At 44.6% G+C, this 21168-nt stretch overlaps 1 protein-coding gene across 1 annotated transcript; it reads right to left on the bottom strand.

Moving 5' to 3' along the window:
- Positions 1-957: 957 nt before the first annotated feature.
- Positions 958-20367, bottom strand: LOC6537969 (tachykinin-like peptides receptor 99D). The gene is made up of 10 exons (XM_002098470.4): positions 19875-20367; positions 12328-12653; positions 9504-9730; positions 6969-7143; positions 5367-5582; positions 4240-4390; positions 3514-3710; positions 2082-2221; positions 1952-2017; positions 958-1876 (listed from the first exon to the last, which is right to left on the bottom strand). The coding sequence occupies exons 2-10, from the start codon at positions 12519-12521 to the stop codon at positions 1677-1679; spliced, it is 1566 nt and encodes a 521-aa protein (XP_002098506.3). The 5' UTR covers positions 12522-12653; positions 19875-20367; the 3' UTR covers positions 958-1676.
- Positions 20368-21168: the final 801 nt, after the last annotated feature.

Raw genomic sequence — 21168 nt, 5'->3', positions numbered from 1 at the left:
AGCAAGTTCCTGTCGCCATCACAAGAGGCTGTGCTTGAAACCTTTTCCGAGAAAATGTGTGGAAATGGAGCAGCAAGTATTTAAGTATATTTGGTCAAAGTAGGAAGTCGTATGACATTCGCTAATGCAAATATTGTGAAAACAATCCTCCGGAGCTTTAAATACTCGCTTTCGTGGGATTCATGAAAGCGTTATAACCATGTTTGTGAAGACTTTCAAATACTCTTACAATAGTAAAGTAAATGATATCCATTCATAAATAAGAATACAGAGTGCGCAACCTGTTATTCTTAGTGAAGCCTGATAGAAATCCTTTAGTGTTCCCCTTTTTACACTTCCATTAATCCGAAAAGCGTTTGTACTCCCACTTGACAGGTGTTTTCATAACCTGGAATAATTCATAACTTATAGGAATAAGGCGGCGTGGAATTAAGTGAGTTAGGGGTTCGCCCACTGTGCTGGAAATTCGCTTTGGCTACGATGGATTGGGGAAGTGGAAGTGCTTACATTGAGCACACGAAACATAAAACATAAAAAACAGAAAATCAAATGCAATTTTCTCTAAAATGGTTACTGATAAAAAATTGATACGCCGGGCGGGAAAGATGGCTTGTGGGCATAACTCGCATAGACACAGGCACATGTGCATTCAAATACGTTCGCTCGCATTCAGACCTTATTCAGACCAGCCCCCGGCAGTTGGATTATTCATATTTAAATTCATCTTACACCCTCGCCGGAGCTGGGGGTTGCTGGATTTTCGAGTGTGTTTGCCACTCCTGGCGACTCCCATTCCCCGTTCCCCCATTTCTCCGTTCCCCCATTCACACTCCGAATATAATATGGATGGAATAGCTGAATAAACAAAGTCGGGGACGTACTCATTCGAGGATGTTGACAGTCCCTATTTTCGTGCTCCTTCTGAAAGGAAACCCAATACAACTAGGAACAACTTGGTGATGGAGCAAGTCGCTTTATTCGCAATAACGTTTATATTCAGACATTTATATTTACACGTACACGTACACTCACATTCATAGTCATTTGTTTATTCGTTATTCTTTATTCGTTATTTGTGGTTTCTTATTTGGTTGCAACTTAAGCAAGCAGCCGTAAGCGTTGAGAATTAAGAGTTAAAAACGATTTGTAGGAACCAATCCGAATATGTACAGTGATTCAAGTGGATCAGTAGCCGCCTAACGAGGCCCACGAATGGGAAATCTTATATAGCGCTCTAACTTCTAGTCTTATCCTGTCCCCGCCACAACCTGGATTCCCACCGGATTCCAACAAGGTATCGAGTTACAGATATACAGTGGGCTATGGTGATGGGAAACCCAATTAGTGGGCGGATTTGCAGCCCAGCTATATCTGATATGTTCGAGGGGCGGTCGAGGGCAAGGATGGTATCCTAACTTAGCTTTGGTTTCTTTTAGAACGAATTGAAATTTAGACTAGGGCGAAACACGGTAGGCATCCAATCGATGGACCTTTGTAAAAGTGTAAATTCGAGACCTTAAAGTAGCTTAGAGCCAGGTTTTGTCGTCGGACGAGTCACGGTCGGAGATGCCAGGATTGGCACGCCGATAGTTGTTGTTGTACGGCGAGGAGCAGACGATCTGGGTCTGCATCTCCAGGCACTCCCTCTCCGGCGGCACCACCTGGATGACCGGCTGTCAGGAGAGCAGCTGGGTGGTGTTAGCCGTACTGCTGGAATTGGTCACCGAGGTGGCACTGCTGGGTCCTGACCACCGCTGCTGCATTTCCTGCTGGTAGGACAACCGCTTCCTGTGTCCTCCACCTCCACTTCCAGCTCCGCCGGACGACAGCGACTCCGTCGGCATGCTGTTCCTCAGCGTCGCACTGCGGGCTGTTCCTGGGGTTTGGATTTTGAGGAAATATAATTAGATGCTACCTTATCCACTTATGGGTGGACAGGACTCAAACTCACCGCCGTGCGAAATTCGATGCGATTTGGGTGAGCTGGGACAGGTATAAAGTATCGATTTCTGGGTATCTAACAATGTGAGACTCATTAGCGGTCACTCCTTTCAGTTTTAATGGTCAATGGTCAAACCTACCATTGCGCTTGATGCGATTATGATCCGGGGAGCCGGAGCAGGAGTACCGGGATGTCAGGTTCTCCCGCCGACTGAAGGGTTCCGTGCCCACGCGCACAAACAAGCACCAGCGGAAAACCATCTTGAAACCGTAGCGAAAGCTGCAAATGAAATTAAATGGAATTACATGATTAATAGAAGAACTACAAGCCATTATCATTTAAATCTTAAACGCGTTACCCTACAGCCCAGTAATACCATTTGTAACTCAATAAACTTTAACTGGCCCCAAGGACAACTCGATACCGCGACCCTAACCAGCTTAGTTCAGTATTTATGGACTTCAATTGTGACAATCCCTGAAAGACATCAAGTTCCTTTATTTATGAGCAGCTTTTTTCTGCTGGCTGCCACACTTCATCCCGTCCTGGACAGCAAGCTAGACACCGCTTACTCATATAATCTATGGTGCTACGGGAGTGTTTTTTACGGGCCATCGCGGCAACTTAATATCTCCGTGTTCCCCATGGGTAGTAAATGGAAATAAAGAGCTTCGCTCTCGTTCCCGTTGTCGTTGTCGTTGACGTTGTCGTCATCATTTGCATATGGGGCGCCATCAATTGTGGGTAGCTGGCCGTGATCCTGGGCGTCGGATCTCACGTGCTGGCCCACATTGGCTTTTATTCCACGTAGTAACCCCATTATACCCGGCGGCTCCCTTCCAGGCCACCGTTTTCCCATTGCCCATCAGTCAGATATCCGCTGACTGAGCGGAATTAATTGCAATCCGCTACGTTTTTCCGGGCACGAACACCGGCTGCCAATTTGTACGGCCCTATATGGCAACAACGCCTTTTGTTCCAGTGCGGATATGCATATATGTACATATGTATCAACATATATCAACACCCACAGTTTTGGGCACAATAATAGTGCCACAAAACTAACTGGTTCTCTATGGGCTTGTGGCACCCCTTTAAGAGTGGCTTTAAGTTAAGTTTCCTGAAGCAACAAGGAACCCCAGCTGTTCAAGCGTCTTCCATTCGCAAACTTGCCTTAAATAGATGTCAAGTTGCGTGCTTTTCTTTCAGCCGCAGCTGTACGACAGTTTTCCGGAATCATGCTGTCATGTGCTCGCAAACTATATTCAAAGTGCGAGGCAGTGGCAGCCACTCACTGGAGGTCGAGGAAACACTTTCCTGCAGTAATGATGACGAGCACATTAATTTCCGGGGAGCCGGCTAACCAATCAACTAATCTTGTCGAGCTGCCGAGTGCCGAGCTGCCGATGCCTTGAATGCCACTGCATTCCACTTAGTGCCCTAATGGTGCTAATTCCGCCGCAAATGAACCAATTTGCTGCGGGTTAGATCAGCCACATGAGTGTGGACAGGAACATGGAGCGGCCTTAAGTCTGCAACTAAATAAAGTGGCAATCGAGTGGGCTACTCACCGCGAATTCATCCAGCAGTATATAATGGGATTGTACATGGAGTTGCTCATGGCCAGCCAGTAGATGGCCAGGTAGAGTTCCTGGATGAAGGGCGCCTCCGTGATGGCCGGATAGCAGGATGTGATGATGAAGTAGCTGTGGAACGGCAGCCAGCAGATGGCGAATATCAGGACGACCACTATCATCATCTTCACCACCTGTGGGGGATGGAGAGTGGAGGTTGTTCAGTACGTGTGCAATGTCTTATCAAATAGCTGAAAGCCATTAGTCTATTTTTGTGGGCAGTGGGATAATGAAATGTGATGTCAACTGGAATTTCCTAAGCTGCTGTTTCTCTTTACAAAGTTTAAGCTTGACTTTTGTTGCACTTGCTCTAAATTCGGAGCTACATTTCAATATACAATAGCTGTTTCAGGGAAACTAAGTTCGGTAACTGCAGGTAAAGTTAATCTGCACATTAAACAGCAATTTAAACAGCAGTTTGGAAAAATCCCTAACAATTAAGGTGCAGCTTAAACCACTCGGAAAACAAGTGCAATAAATGCAGCTAAGGATTAACTACTATTATTTTCATGATTACGAGGTATGAATTTAATTTTACAACTATTTAAGTATATGTACATTTAGCTCATATATTAAATTTATGAAATCTTTTTAAAGGCTTAAGGACTTGCAAGTGGTGGTGACCAGAACCCCTGGACACCCCGCATCCCAGCCAGGACTTACCCGTCGCTTACTCCGCACATTCTCCACCTGGCGGGGCGTGCACTCGCCAATGGTCTTGGATCCCCAGAGCTCGATGCCCACGCGCGAGTAGGTGACCGTCATGGAGACGATGGGCAGGAAGTAGGTTAGGATGATGATGAGGATGTTGTAGCTAAACGACGGGACACAGAGCAGATCAAACACGGTGTTTACAAGCCTTTCAGTTAGTCGGGCAATGCTTTTAAAAGCCCCTATCGCTCCATCGGACATTGTTGCTGGCTTTGGCTTTGGCTATGGCTTTTGTTTTACTTTTATTGAGCAAGTAGCAATTTGGAATGAATCTAAAATTAATGGCCTTGCATGTGGGACACAATGCATAACGATGGGGGCCACAGGACTCAGCACGCAGAACGCAGGACGCAGGACGCAGGACACCCACTGCTACCAAATTGCCATACAAAATGGTTGTAAAAAGCAACACGTTTTATTTTTGCCCCACCGCCCGATTTTCCCCTAGATTTTCAACACCCACCCCACCCACAATTTCCCACTCAGCCAGTCAGTCGTTCGTTCGTTTTTTACGAGAACTTCTTCAGTTCAGTTTTGCCTCCGAGTGTCCTCTTTTACGACCCCCTCCCTCTCCCTCTCCCATCCCAGTTTGGATCAGGACTCCGATTGTTTCTGCATGTGCAACCGCCAGTCTGATTGACGCTCTGATTTTTTGATTTACACCTCCATCTCTATGGTGAGGAAAACAATGGCTTTTCTCTGTGCACGGCACTCAAATTGGATGCTTTTCCATATTCAAGAGCTTTAGTTTACACTTCCTAGAACTCCTCAATCATCGCAAGCAATGTATCCTGACTTTTCGCAAGCAAAGTATCCTGACTTTTTCCAAGCAAAGTATCCTGACTTTTCGCAAAAAAAAGTATCCTGACTTTTCGCCAGCAAAGTATCGTGACTTTTCTAGGAAATTAAAGAGTAGCTTCTGCAGATCCCTGACAACCAAAGGATCCTAATCCAATTGCGCTCTGTGCAGTGTGCAAAGCTTTGCATTGTCCTTGCTAACTGCGTTGGCTGTGTGGCTAACAAGGTCCGACAGCTTCGAAACCCATAAATTCCGAACAGATGGGATGAAGGATACTCACAGGGACTCCAGCGTGGAGTGATTCGTGGGCCCGTCGGGCCACTCCGGATAGCAGACCGTGCGGTTGCTGAGCCCGTGGACGGGCACCTCCTCGGTGCGATAGATGATCATCATGGGGCAGGAGATGAGCGTGGAGGCCAGCCAGATGACCGCCGCAATGGCCAGGTTGCACCGCTTGCTCATCCGCGGCTGCAGTGGCCGGATGATGGCCACGTATCTGAAACGAGAGGTGCGTCGACTTAACACAATTTCCACCCAGTGCGGAGGCAGCTCCTCCAAATGAGTTTCTGCCGGAAGTGCGCGGGGGGGGGGGAGGGGTGAGTCCTGGGAGCATAAGCTGATTATCGAAATGCACGGGTGCGGCAGCCGAAAAAAAAGGACCCTCGAAATGGAATTAAAGGGACAACGCTGGTGCAGAAGAGTGCCAAAGCCCGAAAGTAATTTAATCTGAGGAATTTTTGGCCTGCGTGGAGCTGTGTTATTCATCGGATCACGGCAAGCCATTAAAAGTTGCAGTCATTAAGGGAGTTTACATAGGAACCTAATAGCCGCCGAATGGCATCACGTTCTAGGAGTACACATATGTATGTCGTCCTGCGGGATTTTTCGCGTTTTTGGGTCAGGACTTTAAACAGATTAGGTTTCCGTGATTAATTTTAATGGCTCCTCCTGTCTGGGGAACATAAATCATGATTTCTTCAAGGCATTAGTTTAATTTATGTGGTAACAACAAGCATAATTCATGTGTCGCCTGTTTGCAATTTACTCAATTTATTTGTTCCATCTTCAAAGAATTACTCCGCATTCACTGATTGTTTTCGCCCAAGCAGCTGAAACCTTATTTATCGGCATACTTTTTATTGTAATGAAAGTTGGGTAAGTATTGATATTATTTTGATTTTCAGGATTTCAGCCCGTTGAACTTGTTCATTTATAATTTGTGCACGCCTTGACTTGACAGTATATTTTAATTTATTTGCTTACGACTTCAAACAGATAAATCTTCAATACATATTTAGTGCTGCGCCAATCGGGAATCATTTATAAACAATTTCCAGCATTTATGTTCGTATGCCGACTGTTTTGTTTACCACACAACAACATTCGGTGGGTAAAATGAATTAAATAGGAAAGATATTACAGTGGATAACCAATTGCCGAAACATTATTTATAATATTTCAAGTCGTTGGTCTATTACTCTGTTTACTAGACGGAATAATTCGTTTTGGCCTCCCGATATTTGAAATATATGAATCATCCATAAATGCCCAAGTAGGTGGAACATTATTTATGTATGTACTTTATACTTTAGCACACGTATGTATTTTGATGGGCTTTCGTTTTGATCCTTGTGACGGGCAATCCAATTGTGCACCCATGTCCGCATCCCTATGAAATCCTATTAAAGCGAATGGGTTATTGGGCCTGTGCTTCTGACCGTGATTGATAAGGGTTCAGATAGGTCGGCGCATATTGATAATGCATATGCATATGAATGGTGCTACATACATACATATGTACATACATAATCCCCCAGAGCACGAGCTACTGTCTATAATCCATAATCCGTAATGCGTAATGCGTAATCCGTAATCCACTCACCTGTCGATGGAGATGGCCATCAATGTGAACACCGAGGCACAGATGCTCAGCATCGCAATGAACTGCGACAGCTTGCAGTAGAACTCGCCGAAGGGCCAATCGCTGTCCAGCATGTAGTAGTAGTTGAAGGTGACGTTCAGACTGGACACCATGGCGTCCGCGATGGAGAGATTCACTGGGGGGCAGGACCAAGGATTTGGATGCGGCAGCCAGAAAGCAACCGGAAATTACGAAGAAAAGTAAGCATTACCATCTGATTGGGCAAATTATGCAAAACAAACAGCAATGACTTTGTACAATTGCTCAGCTTCGAGGGCCCACTCACCTTTTAATTGGACCGGAATAAAGTGCACTTTCACCCGCATATTTCTACCGAAATCAACAGGAAATGAATGGTACATATATACGAGTATATGTACACCTCCGAAGGATACACTTTTATCGTGTTTCATTTGCATGGAGCGATTTACATGCCATAGACAACAAAACATGGGCCCGAGCAGAATAAAAAAGGAAAATGGAAAAGAAAAGTCTGCCTTTGTTTACTTTTCATTATCTACTGGAGATAAGGCGACGAAGTGCCGGCGCATAAAAAGCATCACGAAACCGAAACAGCACCTACAATAAAACAAATGTCCTTTTGCCGAACATTAGCCCGTGTCCTCATGTTCTCCTAGCCTCCTTCAGGTCCTTCGGTTCCTCCGAAGTCCTGCGAATCCTGCGAATCCTGCGAAACCTGCGACGCCTACAAGACGACACGAGGCGACGTGTCGCATTCTAACAATCGACCTGGCTCCTGGGGCCATTGACTATGTGGCTGTGTCCTGGCTATCTGGCCTCCATTATCCTCGGGGCCTGCTCCTGTCAGCCACGTAGCCAAATATCGATTCGGGCCCATTTTAATTAATAACCAAATGCTACTTTTAAGCGCTCAGTCTTTCTTTTGCCGGCGATGGCAGGGCAATCATTGATAATCTGAGCCGAATTAAATGATTTACTCTACAGAGCTTAAGACTGTACAAAGTATTTGTTTAGGCTTTGAAAATGAAACATCTTATCTCACATTTATTACTCTTAGCTGCACCGAATGAGTGAAGAAGTTACTTTGTTATAAGGATAATTAGAAATTCTTTCAGAAGCCCCAGTAATACACATTTAACAGTAAACTTTTGAAACAAATTCCCTTTTTACAACATGAATTTATCCTACTTAATAGAAAAGTGAGTGGACCCCGAGTACAAACGCTGCTCTAACCGACAAACTCAAACAAAAGATGCAAATACGCATTGATAATGAAGCCAAAGAAGATTATCATCCGGTGACTGACTTCCACCAAACCCATGCCCTTCTCCCCCAAAAACCCCAAGCTCAGTTCGTTCCAGATGTCTGTGATGGGAATTTGAAATTTTCGTGGGCCCGAAAATGATTAAAACGTCAGAACTTGTTACTAATAATGATTGCCAATGTGTATTTATAAATGCAAATTCGTAAAGCCTGCGAGCTCAACGGCCGTTTAGTTTACGTAATAATAATAACAATAATATTCATTACCCAGTCAGACAATGGAATTTCAGCAAGGAGGATGCTTCAGAACGGCATTGTGTTCGTGCCATTGTTGCACAGATACATACGAGTATCTGTATCTGTATCCGTATCTGTATCTGAAGGAGATCGTCGAACGGAAGAGCTGGATTAGCGGTAAGCTCTGGGTAAACGGAATCAATTCCAGCCTCGCCGCCTCAAGTTGCTTGGGAATTTTATTAAAATAATTGCGCATGCACAAAGCTGGCAATCAGGCATCCAAGAGGTTGTCGTCCAAGCCAGCAAAATGCCGGTAATGTCATTAGGCAGTGAAAGTTTGGCCAAACTTTGGCAAACTCTCGTTGAAAGCACATTTGGATTATTAAAGGTGTGATTAGTGTGCACGAGTTGCAAGAGCTGCAGCATGCAAATTTAATGCACTCCGAAACGTGACTAAAAGCACATTCAATTAATGAAAGCCGAGCTGAGAAACTCAGCCGGCAAACTGCATAACTTGATTTGATGGCCAAAGCTGAGGAAATTAATATTAATACCGTCCTGTCTCCGGGCTGCTCCTCCACTTCATCAAAATTTGCCAACGATGGCATAAATCTGCGAGGTGCAACAGGGCGGATGTGGAATGCAGGCGACGGAGGGCGGTGCAACCAATTCAGCTGCTCTTCAAGTGCCCCATAAATAGGTAATCCACCCTTTCGTACCCCGGGCCAAAGCTTAAGCAAACTCTTGACAGGAGCTCGTCGACCTGACTGGACAAACTTAGCCGGAAAAGTTACTTCCTAACTACAGGAAAATTTGGAAACTAACTAGACTTTCTAGCACAAAACGGCCGTCTTTAATACGTTATATTATCACATGTTAACAAAGCTCTAAACAGTTTATAACCCAACAAATATTTACCTTAACAACTAAACTCACACGGCCAACACGACGTATGAGTGACTTTTATTGCGTATACGCAACGTTTGCACACAAAACACCAGCCACAATACTCACCTATGAAATAGTTGGTTACCGTCCGCATCCGCTTGGTCGTCATCACGATCCAGACAACAATCAGGTTACCGCCCGTCGCCACAATGACCATGCCGCCGAAAAGGATGCTCCAGAGCACCTGACGCCACCACGGGACCACGAATGCAAACGAGCCCGTCTCCATGGACGCCGCCGCATCCTTGGCCGCGTCTTCCACGTCCCCGGCGGCGGGCAGGTCGGTGGATAGGCTGTGGATGTGGATGGGACACGGGGTTACGTTGGGGAATTAGTGACATCGAGATTAAGTGTGTGTTATGTTTCACGGTGTGCCCCCGCTCCGCCATAAACGAGTGCCAAGTGGGTGATGTGCCTATGTAAGCGTGCGAATGGGTGCTTTCAGCTCAAAAGAATATGTGCACTGGGAGAAAAGCTCAAGGGAATTAAGTAAGTAAACTTCTTACGAATGTAACTAACTAACAATCAAAAGATTTCTTCTTAATCTTAACAGAAAGGATGTATAGAGTTCGCTATAGCATATTATTTCATTTAATTAAGTACAGCGCGATTTCTCTCTGTGTAGCTATATGTGCGACTCCAGGATGTTGTCGCTATTAAGCGTGTGTAATTGTGCGTGCGTTGACAAATCCGTGTTTTTCTGCAGCGCCGTCTGCCACATAAAACATGGGGTTCAGCCAAGCCGGAAGGCAGGAGTCTCCTCTTCACTCCACACCACTCCATCTATTCCACTCCATCCACTCCATCCACTCCACCCACTCCACTCCATTCCTTTCCACTCACTCATCGGTGGCTGTCGTCATCTTTTTAATATTTTGCGGGCCTTGGCTTGTTTGCTTAGGCTCGCAACTAGGAGAGTGCTCAAATAGAGGGTCGGCAATCTCGGCCGGAATCCTCTCCATCGGATTTGTGAGCCTAGATCCTGTCGAAACTGGGGGGCAGATGGATAGAAGGGCAGCCATGTCATTTAATATGCACACAGTGTGCGGGAGATGGCACTAAATTGGCAAGGTGGTCATTAATGCTCTGTTTATTCACTCTTCAGAGCAATTAAAAGATGCCCACATAAGTAATTCTCACTTTACACACCCCAACCAACCCATTCACCCTTTTCGCATGACAAACTGCGAGGATTTACATAGAATCCCCTTTGTTCGAGCTCCCAATGCAAAGAGGATTATTGATTTGTTTTTGCTAGGACCTCGACAGGCCTATGACGAGCTGAAATGGCTGAGGGAAAATGGCTGAGGGAAAATAGCTGCCGAGGAAAATGGAAAATAAAAAGTAGAAGAGTCAGAATAACAGATTCCGGATGCCTCGGGCCAAAGAAAATGTCACGACAAAAGTATTTTCACTATGCCATTGCTTATATTCCTGTTGATATCGATGCTGAGGTTTAAATAGTATAGAAGTACTGCGAAAAATGTATTTCGCTCCAGGAAGTGCCCTAAAATACCCCAAAAATTAATAAATAATACCAGACCAGGAAAATCTTTAAGAAAAACAAATACCTCTATTGAAAAAGTTTCCTTTTAAGCCTCAAAAAAAAACGCCATTGTTCCATTGTTGTGATTACTTGGGCCCTTAAAAATATATGCTTTTCCAAATAAATGCTAGTGACCTCGTCCAAAAATAGACCATCAAAGCAATTAGCCCATGTCTTCCATATTAGTCGTTATGGGAATGTGGACAGTTTGGCAAATCAATTGTGATTGTGAGTGAGTGCCACTTCAGAGAGATGTGTGCAAATATGTTTACGCTTTGATGCACGGATTCTTTTGTGCCGAAAAATCTATGCCAGGCTGTGTCCTTCGTCCTGCCAATTTCTAGCCATCTTGGCCGTCTCTATTTGCACATAAATCGGACAACAGAAATAGACAACTCGGTTGGGCCAAAAAGAGCAGCCAGCTTAGTACCAGGATCGAAATGTTGAGCACTGCCTGAAGGATTTGTGGCCTCTGGTTTTTGGGCTGCAAAAAGCTGAGTCGTTTGCAGAATGGATTTTCGATGCGTCAGACGCAGCCATATTCCCATATCCATATCCCATATATTCACATATCCCAATAATTATCCCAGTTCTAAACAGCCAGTGAAACCCATTTATTGCTACTGCTACTGCTGCTGGCAGTAAATTTGGGACATGTCTGCAAAAAGTGCCGACGTTTTTTCAGCCGGAAAGAATAGAGTTGAATGCCATAGACCCGCAGTTTTTTCACTTTTTTGTGTATATATGTACAAATGCGGATAAAGTAAGTGTCTCCGCATAAAATGTGTTTGCCTTCGCCGCTGTTTTGTGTATTTGAAACGGAAGTGATGAGCGGAAGGGAAGTGCCCCAGTGAATCACTGAATGACTGAATGCCGGAACGACTGAACGCAGGCGTCATTAGAGATGCACGTGGGTGTGGGCACAATCATGGCTAAATCGCGGATAAAACCGGAGCGGAGGCGGACTCATCAGGAGCCATCAAAAAGCCACGGAATGTATGGGTTGCCCCACTTGGGAGCAGTGGAGTAGGTGGGTACTTAAGGACTTTTTTATTTGGAAACGCTATGGATGAGTAGTTTCTCTTGATCAACAATTATTTGAAAAATAGAAAAGGGAAATGAAACTATGTATAAAATAACATAGATACATTGAAACATTAAGAGTGTAGTGATTAATATTAATGAAACAAATATAAAAGGTGGCCTAAAAATGGACAACCCCCTTGGAGCAAAAATCGCCGACTCCCATGTTTCGAGTCGAGTACTCTGTTCGTGCGTGAGTGCGGTCATTAATTGAGTTTTGTGTCATAATTAGGCAGTGGATGGGATCCGGGTTGGACTCACGTCTGGCTGTGATTGAAGGAGCTGGTGGACAGGCCGAGGTCCTGGCCGAAATCCGGCTGGTTCGTGTGGTTGGTGGCCGAGAGCACGCTGCTCATGGCCGAGAAGAGGACGCCCGCGGGTGTGCTCCAATTGCTCCAGTTGCTCCAGCTGAGGTCGCCGTAGTCATCCGCCTCAAAGTCGCTGCGATTCTCCATGATGCGACTGCTGCTGTTTTCCACACCCCGGAGTGTTTGCCTTTGTCTTTATCCGGACTGAGGGATTTCGGAGTTAATGTTGCGTATCCCTTTGGCTTCGCTTATTTGCTTTCCATTTGCCAACTGGGCGACCTGAAAAAAGGCAAAGAACCATCTAATTTAATTCGTGGCAAATTTCGTTTTTATTTTTTGTGATCTTTGATGGCCTTGGGTGTTGGTGTTTTGCTGTTTCTGGTGCCTGTTTGTTGCAAACAAAGCTTTTCGATGCTCATTTTCAGTGAAAACTTTACACACTCCTGCTACGTGCTCATGAAGGGATTCATATCGATTTTGATTTCTTCACGAGTTTGTTTCTCTTTTCGGTACGTGACTCATTTTCGCCCTATCTCCTGCTCTGCCCCAGAACTTTTCGATGGTTTCTTTCTAGTTCCTTGAATAATCTGACTTTGGAGCGACCCACAGCAAAGTATTCCTAAGTATGTGCCTCTTGATGAGGCCGCGATGTGGTGGCCATTAGTGGATACCAGCGGATACCTTGGAAACTTGGGCAGTGCTAAATGCCGGTGATTTGTCCAGTACGAACTTTTACTTTCGCATTCGCATAACACTCATTTATGATTCTGAACGCTAATGAATGGCAATCGGAAAAGAACCAAAGCTGCTTAATTAAAAATAATTCCATATTGTCCATCGACAATATCAAACAAAATTGATTGTTTTCGTTGACTATGACTTTTGAATCCATATCAATTATGCGAATTTGCAAAATACGATTTCAAGGGGCCGTATTAACTAAATGATATTTGACAATAAAAATGACGAATGACCCCAAAGCTTAAATAACATTTTTATGATCTCTATCTTGTGCGTTATTATGTGGCCAAAATAGCACAAAACCAATTGAAAAAGCCAAACAGAGCTATTTCTTTTTACGAGTCCCCCGAGCTGAATTCACCTGCCTTTCAAGTTCGCTTACAATTGTTTCAGCACGACAGTGAATCCTCTCTTTGATGGCCTTTTTCCCATTTTTCCATAAAAGGTATGGAAAAGTAGGGAAAGGTCCTTGCTAGGAAGCGACCTGGTCGTCCTTCAATTATGCCTCAGAAATGTCCTTGGCAGCTAGAGATAATTGCGACGGCCAGCCGCGCCACTTGAAGTCTGACAAAACGATAATCCGAGTAGCAACTTTTTCGCTCCTTGGAGGCGTTTTTATTACTCTGCTAGCTTTCTTACTTTTGCTACTGTGTCCAGCCGGAATGGAAAAAATTCACTTGTGTTTATTCTCGAAATGGAAAAGGTACGGGCACAAAAATATTTGTGCGCCAAGAATAGCGCATCCGAATTCCAGCGACCGCAGAAAGTGAAAGGAATCCTTGTGTAATGGGTGCGCCGCCTAAAAGTGTGCTACAATATATTTTAAAGTCGTGCGATATTATGTTGCATGCTTTTAGACACCTACGTGCCAGTGTGTTCATCGATTTCTGTGGCATATCTAGTTTCATTACATTACTTGAAGAAGCGCTATCAAGTTTTAAGTACTTTTTTCTCCCAGTGCACTGGGAGAACACTTCATCAGCCCAGTCAATAGCGTGCTCCAGTAGGAAACAAAGATGCATCCCATTCTCCCGACTAGATGCATCGAAAGCTATTAAACAAACACCCAGGCGGGCAGAAATCAATTGCCGGCAGCTTGTCTGCCGAGAAATGATTACAAATAATGACTACAAAAATAGGCAAAACAAAGCATATGCCACAGACAAATTAGTAAGTTGTTTCTGTTTCTGGTTTTGGTTCTGGTTTCAGTTCTAGTTTGGTCTAGCAACTGCCAACTGGCAACTGGCAAGTGAAGTGCAAGTGATGCAGTCTTAATGAAAGGCAAACAATCTTCAAAAGAATGTTCACCATAATTGGCAGATCGTTTCACGCCCCCGAAACTAATCGTTCGAGCAAATATTGGAAAAATACTTGAAAAAATGCACGACCAACGGAAAGTTGTGCCCCCTTTTTTCAGCTTGAATAATGTTCAGCAGTTATTTTGACCGATGTCCGTTAAAATTGCGTTTTCTGCAATAATCGCAAAAAATTAGATTCGCTCGCAGTTTCGCTGAACTTGAAAAATGGCCAAACTGTCACGTACCATTGGGCAGCCACCGAAAGTGATGGAAAGTGCTGATGCGGCTGAAATGGCTGAAAGTCCAATGTTGCGTATACGCCGTGTTGTGCCAGCAGCTTAGCGCCGCAGAGCTGTAAACTTTTAAGCGAATTTGTCGCGCTGACTGGCGATTGTTTTCCGCTCGTTTCTTATCACATCCCATCCAGCTAGACAACAGTAGCACTGCCAGCTCACTGGCAATCCACTAACTTGGAGTGCCCAGTGCTCCAGACGCACTCCACTTGCTCAGAACGTCAGGGTAAACACTTGGCACCGGGCAGCGCCGAACTCTGTACCACCTCGTTGAAGGCGGGAAGTGCAAATATGCTGCTTTTCAACTTTAGCTTTGAGGCGGTGGCTTTGTGGCTAATCAAGTTTTCGGCTGACAACAATGCAGTTGCGAACTTGGAAATCTGTTCCCTATTGATTATGTGGCAATGCGAAGCGGCCTCTTTGCTAAAATAAAGCGATTCCCCTCGGACCGCCACATTCCACATATTTCGCATTTCGCATTTCGTTTTTCGCAGGAGCGTGGAAAGCACATGCAGCCTTCATTTGCGACCCAGAATAAAAAGGTCCGGACTTTTCCACACCCTTTCCCCACCCACCCCCCACTCCCTTGGCAGTTTTCCTTTTTTGTGTTTGACAAGTCAAGTACAGGGTGGCCAGGGTAGAACGCACAGAAATAAAGGCGAGTTTAGTAGCTGGCTCTTTGTGAGCCTGTGGGCGGCGGTGGGCGTGGCAGTGGGTGTGGGAGTGTGTGGCTGCAGCAACAGTGCGGCTCAATGTAGGCAGCCCAGTCCCTTAGGAGTGCACTGGCAGAAAACCCAGCTAGCTTTGCAATATAAATATAGATTGCATATTATATGATGATCTTTATACTTGAATATATTAAGCAGTGCATGGATATTGTAAAATTAAATTAATTATTACTTAAACTAAATTATAAAAGTATTGTCTTTTGCTTAAACATACATTTTCTATTGTAAATACAAATCAGGCTTGAAATCTTTCTTTTTAAATAAAAACTGAATTGAACCCGCTGCTTCTTGGCAATAAATCATTTGTTATAAAAAAGATTGTTACTTATTTCTCTGAAGGGACGCCTGTATGTATGTATGTGCATGTGTGTGTGCCACTACACATGTATGTCAATACGAGTGGGGCCGCTGTCCTAGTGCCCTGCCCCTCCCCCTTTCGTCCTTTTCTACCCCAACCCCCCCGCCATGTGGCATGTCGGTCCACATTCACAGTACTTTCACTTCCTGCTGCCGGCCTGTACTTCTCTAAAACAATTTATTAAAAAACAAAAATACGAGCGAGGCCAGTGGAGAGAAAGGACGCAGGAGGAGGGGCAAATGTAATAAGCACATTTCTGGGGATGCCGAAAGTGAACTTGAATTGTAATTACCAACGCCTTTTGCTGGCTTAAACGAGCGTTTTTAATTTCCCCACAAGCACACACACTGGCGAAACAATTAGGCACAAAACGAGCATTAAATATATGGCGCTGCAAATTGGCCACATGCGCTGGAGGCGCTGGCTGCTCCTCCTGCTTCTCCTCCAGCTCCTCTAGCACCTCCAGTTCCTCCTGAGTTCCTCTGCGGAGCTCGCGAATCTCGGCGGGCGGGTAAAATTCATCAAAATGATTGTTTAATGAGCTCCTCGCGTTGCCGCGAGCAAGAATTCATTTGCGAGCTGGATTTATCTTTCGCACCTACCGAAAAGCAGGCAGAAAACAATAACAAGCGCACAAATTAAACAATCCCCTTAATATATAAATAAGGCCACGGCGATAAAAGCGCCAAAATACTACATAAACAGAAGATATATATCCACATGCGTACCCAGTGTACTTTAGCATCGAACTTAGTAGCGAATGTGTTGGGGCAGGACAAGTTGCCTACGTGAATTTAATTGTCGAGCAATTCGCTTTTGTTTGCCTCTCAAGTTGTATGGTCAATAAGAGATAACGTATTTACAAATGAATCTGCTCGAATACCTAGACTGAAATTAAAGTCCAGCATTGTGGGGAATTAAAGTTCCAAGGGTCCTAAGTATTATGTGCCATTTAAGCCATTCTCCTGGCCCATAAAGAAGCCACAAAAGCCAGGGCAGTGATTGCTGGAAATACTTTCGGCTTTTCCTCGTGTGACCCATACAATACGCATACGCCCCGTTGTACGGCCAATCGCCTTTGTGGCCACCATTACCAATTACCAGCAGTGGACATAAACCAGGTGAGCTGGTGAGCTGTTGAGTGTGTTCTGTGGGTATTTCAATGTCTTATCTTATCAGCCAAAGTCTATCAGTGTGCCCTGCATAACAATGCGAGCAGAAATAAATACGTAAGAAGATACATAAGAATATAACCGGGTGCTGCAGTTCCGCCCAACTGTCTGAGACTCTGGATCTGTGGAACTCTGGAACTGTGGAGCTCTGGACTCGGACTACAATGAGTTCAGTACCCCAGCACCCACTTAGTCAATTTATTGCAATTATGTGTAAATTGAGGAACAAAGCGCCGACAGAAGTGAAGACAGGCCACCTCTGAACATTCCCCACTCGATTCCCAGCCTCATGGCTCCTATCGTTCCTATTGCTCCTATGGCACCCACTCCCATTTCAATCATCTGCCATTCGGTGTATATTCTTTGTCGAATCTGCTCGGCGTGGAATGCTGGGGACCAGTGGCGAAGTCGAGGGGCAACTGAGTACATTTCAGTTTTGATTTGTATTGCTTTTACCCCCATTGTATGACTTCTCAGCTGGAGCTTTGAGCATTTACTTATTCAAAATTGATAGATTTATTTCGTTGCCGGAAATATTAACCAATGCTCGACTTCATTTGCGAAATATTGAATTTTCTATTCGCATATACGATCAAATAAAATATATTTGACAAAGGCCAAATGGCAATTTAAAGTTAAGCTTCACCAATTCATAAATAACAACCTGCCAAGTGTTATTTGCATATGTTATAGGCAACATTTTATATAAGACAGACAAAATTGTTCAATGCCAATAAATTAGACAATTGTGCTGTGGATACATGTGGGTGGTGGTTGTGCGAACAATACCATTGAATTAACCCATTTATTTAAAGGCCATCCCTGTGGAATACATGTCCTGTCCAGGGACAAGGACACTGCATAACTCGATGGGGCTGTATAAAAGAAGGACGAACTCAACTGAGCACCGCTAAAATATGCACATGATTCACGGACTTGTTTAGGACCGGCACTGCCTTCATTTAAATTCATTCGGGGGCGGAGCTGGCGAACTGGTGAGCTGGTGTCCAGCTGAAAGCCGGAGAAGAAAGCCGAAGTTACACACGTCTCCGGCGCCAAAGGACCTGCCCTCCACCTCCACAGCCTCCAGTGCCCCACCTCCAGTGTCCACTGTCCAATGTCCACTGTCCAATGTCCAGTGTGGCCGGGAAAAGACGTCAGCAGTGGGGCGGATGCCGCATCGGTTTCAATTTAATTAAATGTTTTGATGCATGACAGCACTGTGGAGCAGCACTGGACATACGGCACGGAGCATACGGCACCCTCACTCACTTATTACTTATTCGAATTCGCCATCGCATTCGCTTAAAGATACCCGTTCGTTTTCGTTCACGCCTGCCTGGATCTTTAAAGGCCGCCTTTTGGGGCCAACTAATGGCCCTGGATCCTCGGATCTCCTGCTCCTCCACCGAAAGCAATTCGCGCTGAAAGGATTTCGGTTTGCTCAGCTGACCAGCGGCAAAGCCTTTGTGTGGATGCGAATGGACGCATCCATTTGGCCGCCAAACAGCCATTTATCCGCATCCAAAGACCTCCGACCACATCCGACATCCCACATTCCCCATCCCACATTCCTCATCCCCCATCCACATCGACATGGCTGAAACCACAGGACTTTGCCTCCTCACTAATCATAGTTGACATTAAATATTTAGAAGCGGCAAAAGTTTGGCCAGGCTCTGATTGAGTTAGATGATGTCTGATGTCGGATGTCTGTCCCTCGGAGGAGCAATTAAGTGTGCTGTTTGGCCAGCGGATTCACTTGATTCACTTGAAAGCGCTTTACTTCGGTTTGGAATGAAATTTCGATGAAAGCTGGACACTGCGAGTGAATTCATTTTCGGCAATTAAAGTGGCAATTATGTCGTGAGTTCACAGGCGAAATACCTTCAATTTGATTGATGGCTTGTATTTACATTTCCGATTGATTGCAGGGTGGAAGTCTTTTGACCACAAGTACTTGATTAAATTCAATTAATTAACCGCTTAAGCACTCAATCGGATTTTAAGTTTTACCAAACAGATTCACTTTGATTTATTTTCGGTTTTCGCATTCATGTGTATCAGGTGCATAAAATCAAGCCAGTAAGTTTGCCTGGCTTATTTCAAATTTTATTTTATTTCAAGACTCTATTTACGTTCACCTTAAAATTAAATGGCTTAAAAACCCCCGGCGGTGAAATGCCTTCGACCCCAAAGCAAATACATTTAAAACACTTTGCTTATTTGCATTATAAACATCTCAGATGAGCACATGGGAAAATGCCCAAGGGATAAGCCAATGCGCACGGTTCTTACTTTATTTTATTTTATTTTACTTAATTTTATCGCACAGGATGTACGCAATTGGTGTATTATTTAAAAAGATTATTTCCATTCGAAGGCCTAGAAAGCGGAAAACGCATTCGAATTAATTGCCATTCCGGGAGATTTGCTCTTCCGGCGCGATTTCCGAAATCTGAGATCATCGGAGGACCTTTTCAGCTGCGAAAGTCAATTGGGCGTGATGGTTTTTGGTTTTTGGTATTTGGTTTTTGCTTATCGGTTAACTATTTCTCAGTTCACTGGAGTCGTGGAACTCGATGCTCAAATTGAGTGGAAAATCGCAATGAATCCGAATGGCCCACATTTGATCTTTCGAATTGAGTTAGTCGCTTGATTAGGCGGTCGAAGTAATTACTTTTTGGGCTAAAGTTACCAGGGCAGCCAAAAGTTGTCCACAAATAGCTGTTCTCTAATTACTTTTACAACTCGAATTTCCATAAACTTGTAAACCAATTTCGGTTTTCGTCTCTGCGTAAACTTTGCAATTAAACCCACCTACCGAAAACAATGTTTTTGTAATATGGAAAAAACAACAGTGAGTCAAAATAATTCACAAAACACTTTGGGCAGTGGGAGACCGCTTACCAGGAACTATGCTGAAATGCCCACTTTTTTTTTTGATTTTTTTCTACGGCCAACGCGGCGTATGAGCAATGTCAGCCAATTGCAGGCAGCGAGAAACAAAGAAATTGTGTTTAAAAATAAATTTTGCTGCTTGCCTTTGCGCTGCTCTGCGGTTTTTAGGTGTTTATGTTTATTAGTTTTAATCAAAACACCAATTTGTATATTCAATTTAACGACTAGTTTATCGTTTTTGCGTGTTTTCTTACGGATACGAAATCGAATTTGATTTCCAATCCAGTGGCCCGAATTCAATTACGATACGGTTCGACAGCCGGCGGCATTTCAGCCGAGTCTAAGCTGATTTTCCGGCATTTTTTCAAACACTTCTTTGCTATCACCTATCACCTAACACCAAACACAAGAACACGGACAACCAACAACCGACAAGTCCAAAAAATCCGGACCCGGACCCGTCGCTTTTTCAGTTCGAACCGTACGCGCGCAAGTCTGCCGTTGAACTGAACGTGGAAAGCGAAATGCGGAAAACTGAATGCCAGCCGGAATTTTCTGAGGCTGTGCGCGCTGATATGGCGGTGTTATATTAAAGGGCCCCCTAAAAGTGTGGGGCTTTTTCTTCCTTTTTCGAGGCGAGCTGTTCCTTTGGAACCTGGGGAACTGCTCCAGCCGCTTGTTGCACATGCTGGTATGTGGCTCTGGGGACTCGGGCTCACATAACCCCTTTGCGTTGCGCGTCCTTTGGTTTCCCAGTGAAATGAGCAACATTTCCATTTGAAAACCGTTGAATTGTCCCACCGAATCGAAAGGAAACCCGCCCAAATTCACCAGTGTTGCCGCCGCTGCCGAGTTTTCCTTTCCACGCCTGCGCCCTGCTTTCTCTCCTCTCTCTCCTCACTTTCCTCTCTCTCTGTCTTCTGCCTTCGTTCGCTCTCTGTTGTCATACGGCCATTCGTAAACAATCCGCACTCTGCAGATTCCGCCACGTGCTCGCCGCGAAAAGCGGAAAAGCGGAAAGCCAAATGACCAAGTTGTCTTACAAAATATACACTCACATGGATGGGTGTACAATGAATACAGCTTGCCCAAGCATCACTTTTAAAGCGTTTTATAACACATTAAAAGGGTAGATGTTTATCTATACACTCGAATAATTTGTAGGTTCAATGGTTTTATTCAGGCTTGTTTGGATTGCATGTTTAACGTGTATGAAACTGACTAGGTTCAAACTCCCATTTTAACCACCTTTCCAGTAGAACGCATGCGAATAAAATCGGAAAAAGTCATGCAAATATAGAGT

The sequence above is a fragment of the Drosophila yakuba genome, chromosome 3R (genome assembly GCF_016746365.2).
Source record: "Drosophila yakuba strain Tai18E2 chromosome 3R, Prin_Dyak_Tai18E2_2.1, whole genome shotgun sequence".
Classification (NCBI taxonomy): Eukaryota; Metazoa; Arthropoda; class Insecta; order Diptera; family Drosophilidae; genus Drosophila; species Drosophila yakuba.
The sequence above is the reverse complement of the archived record's forward strand: the minus strand, read 5'-3'. Positions and strand labels throughout refer to the sequence as shown.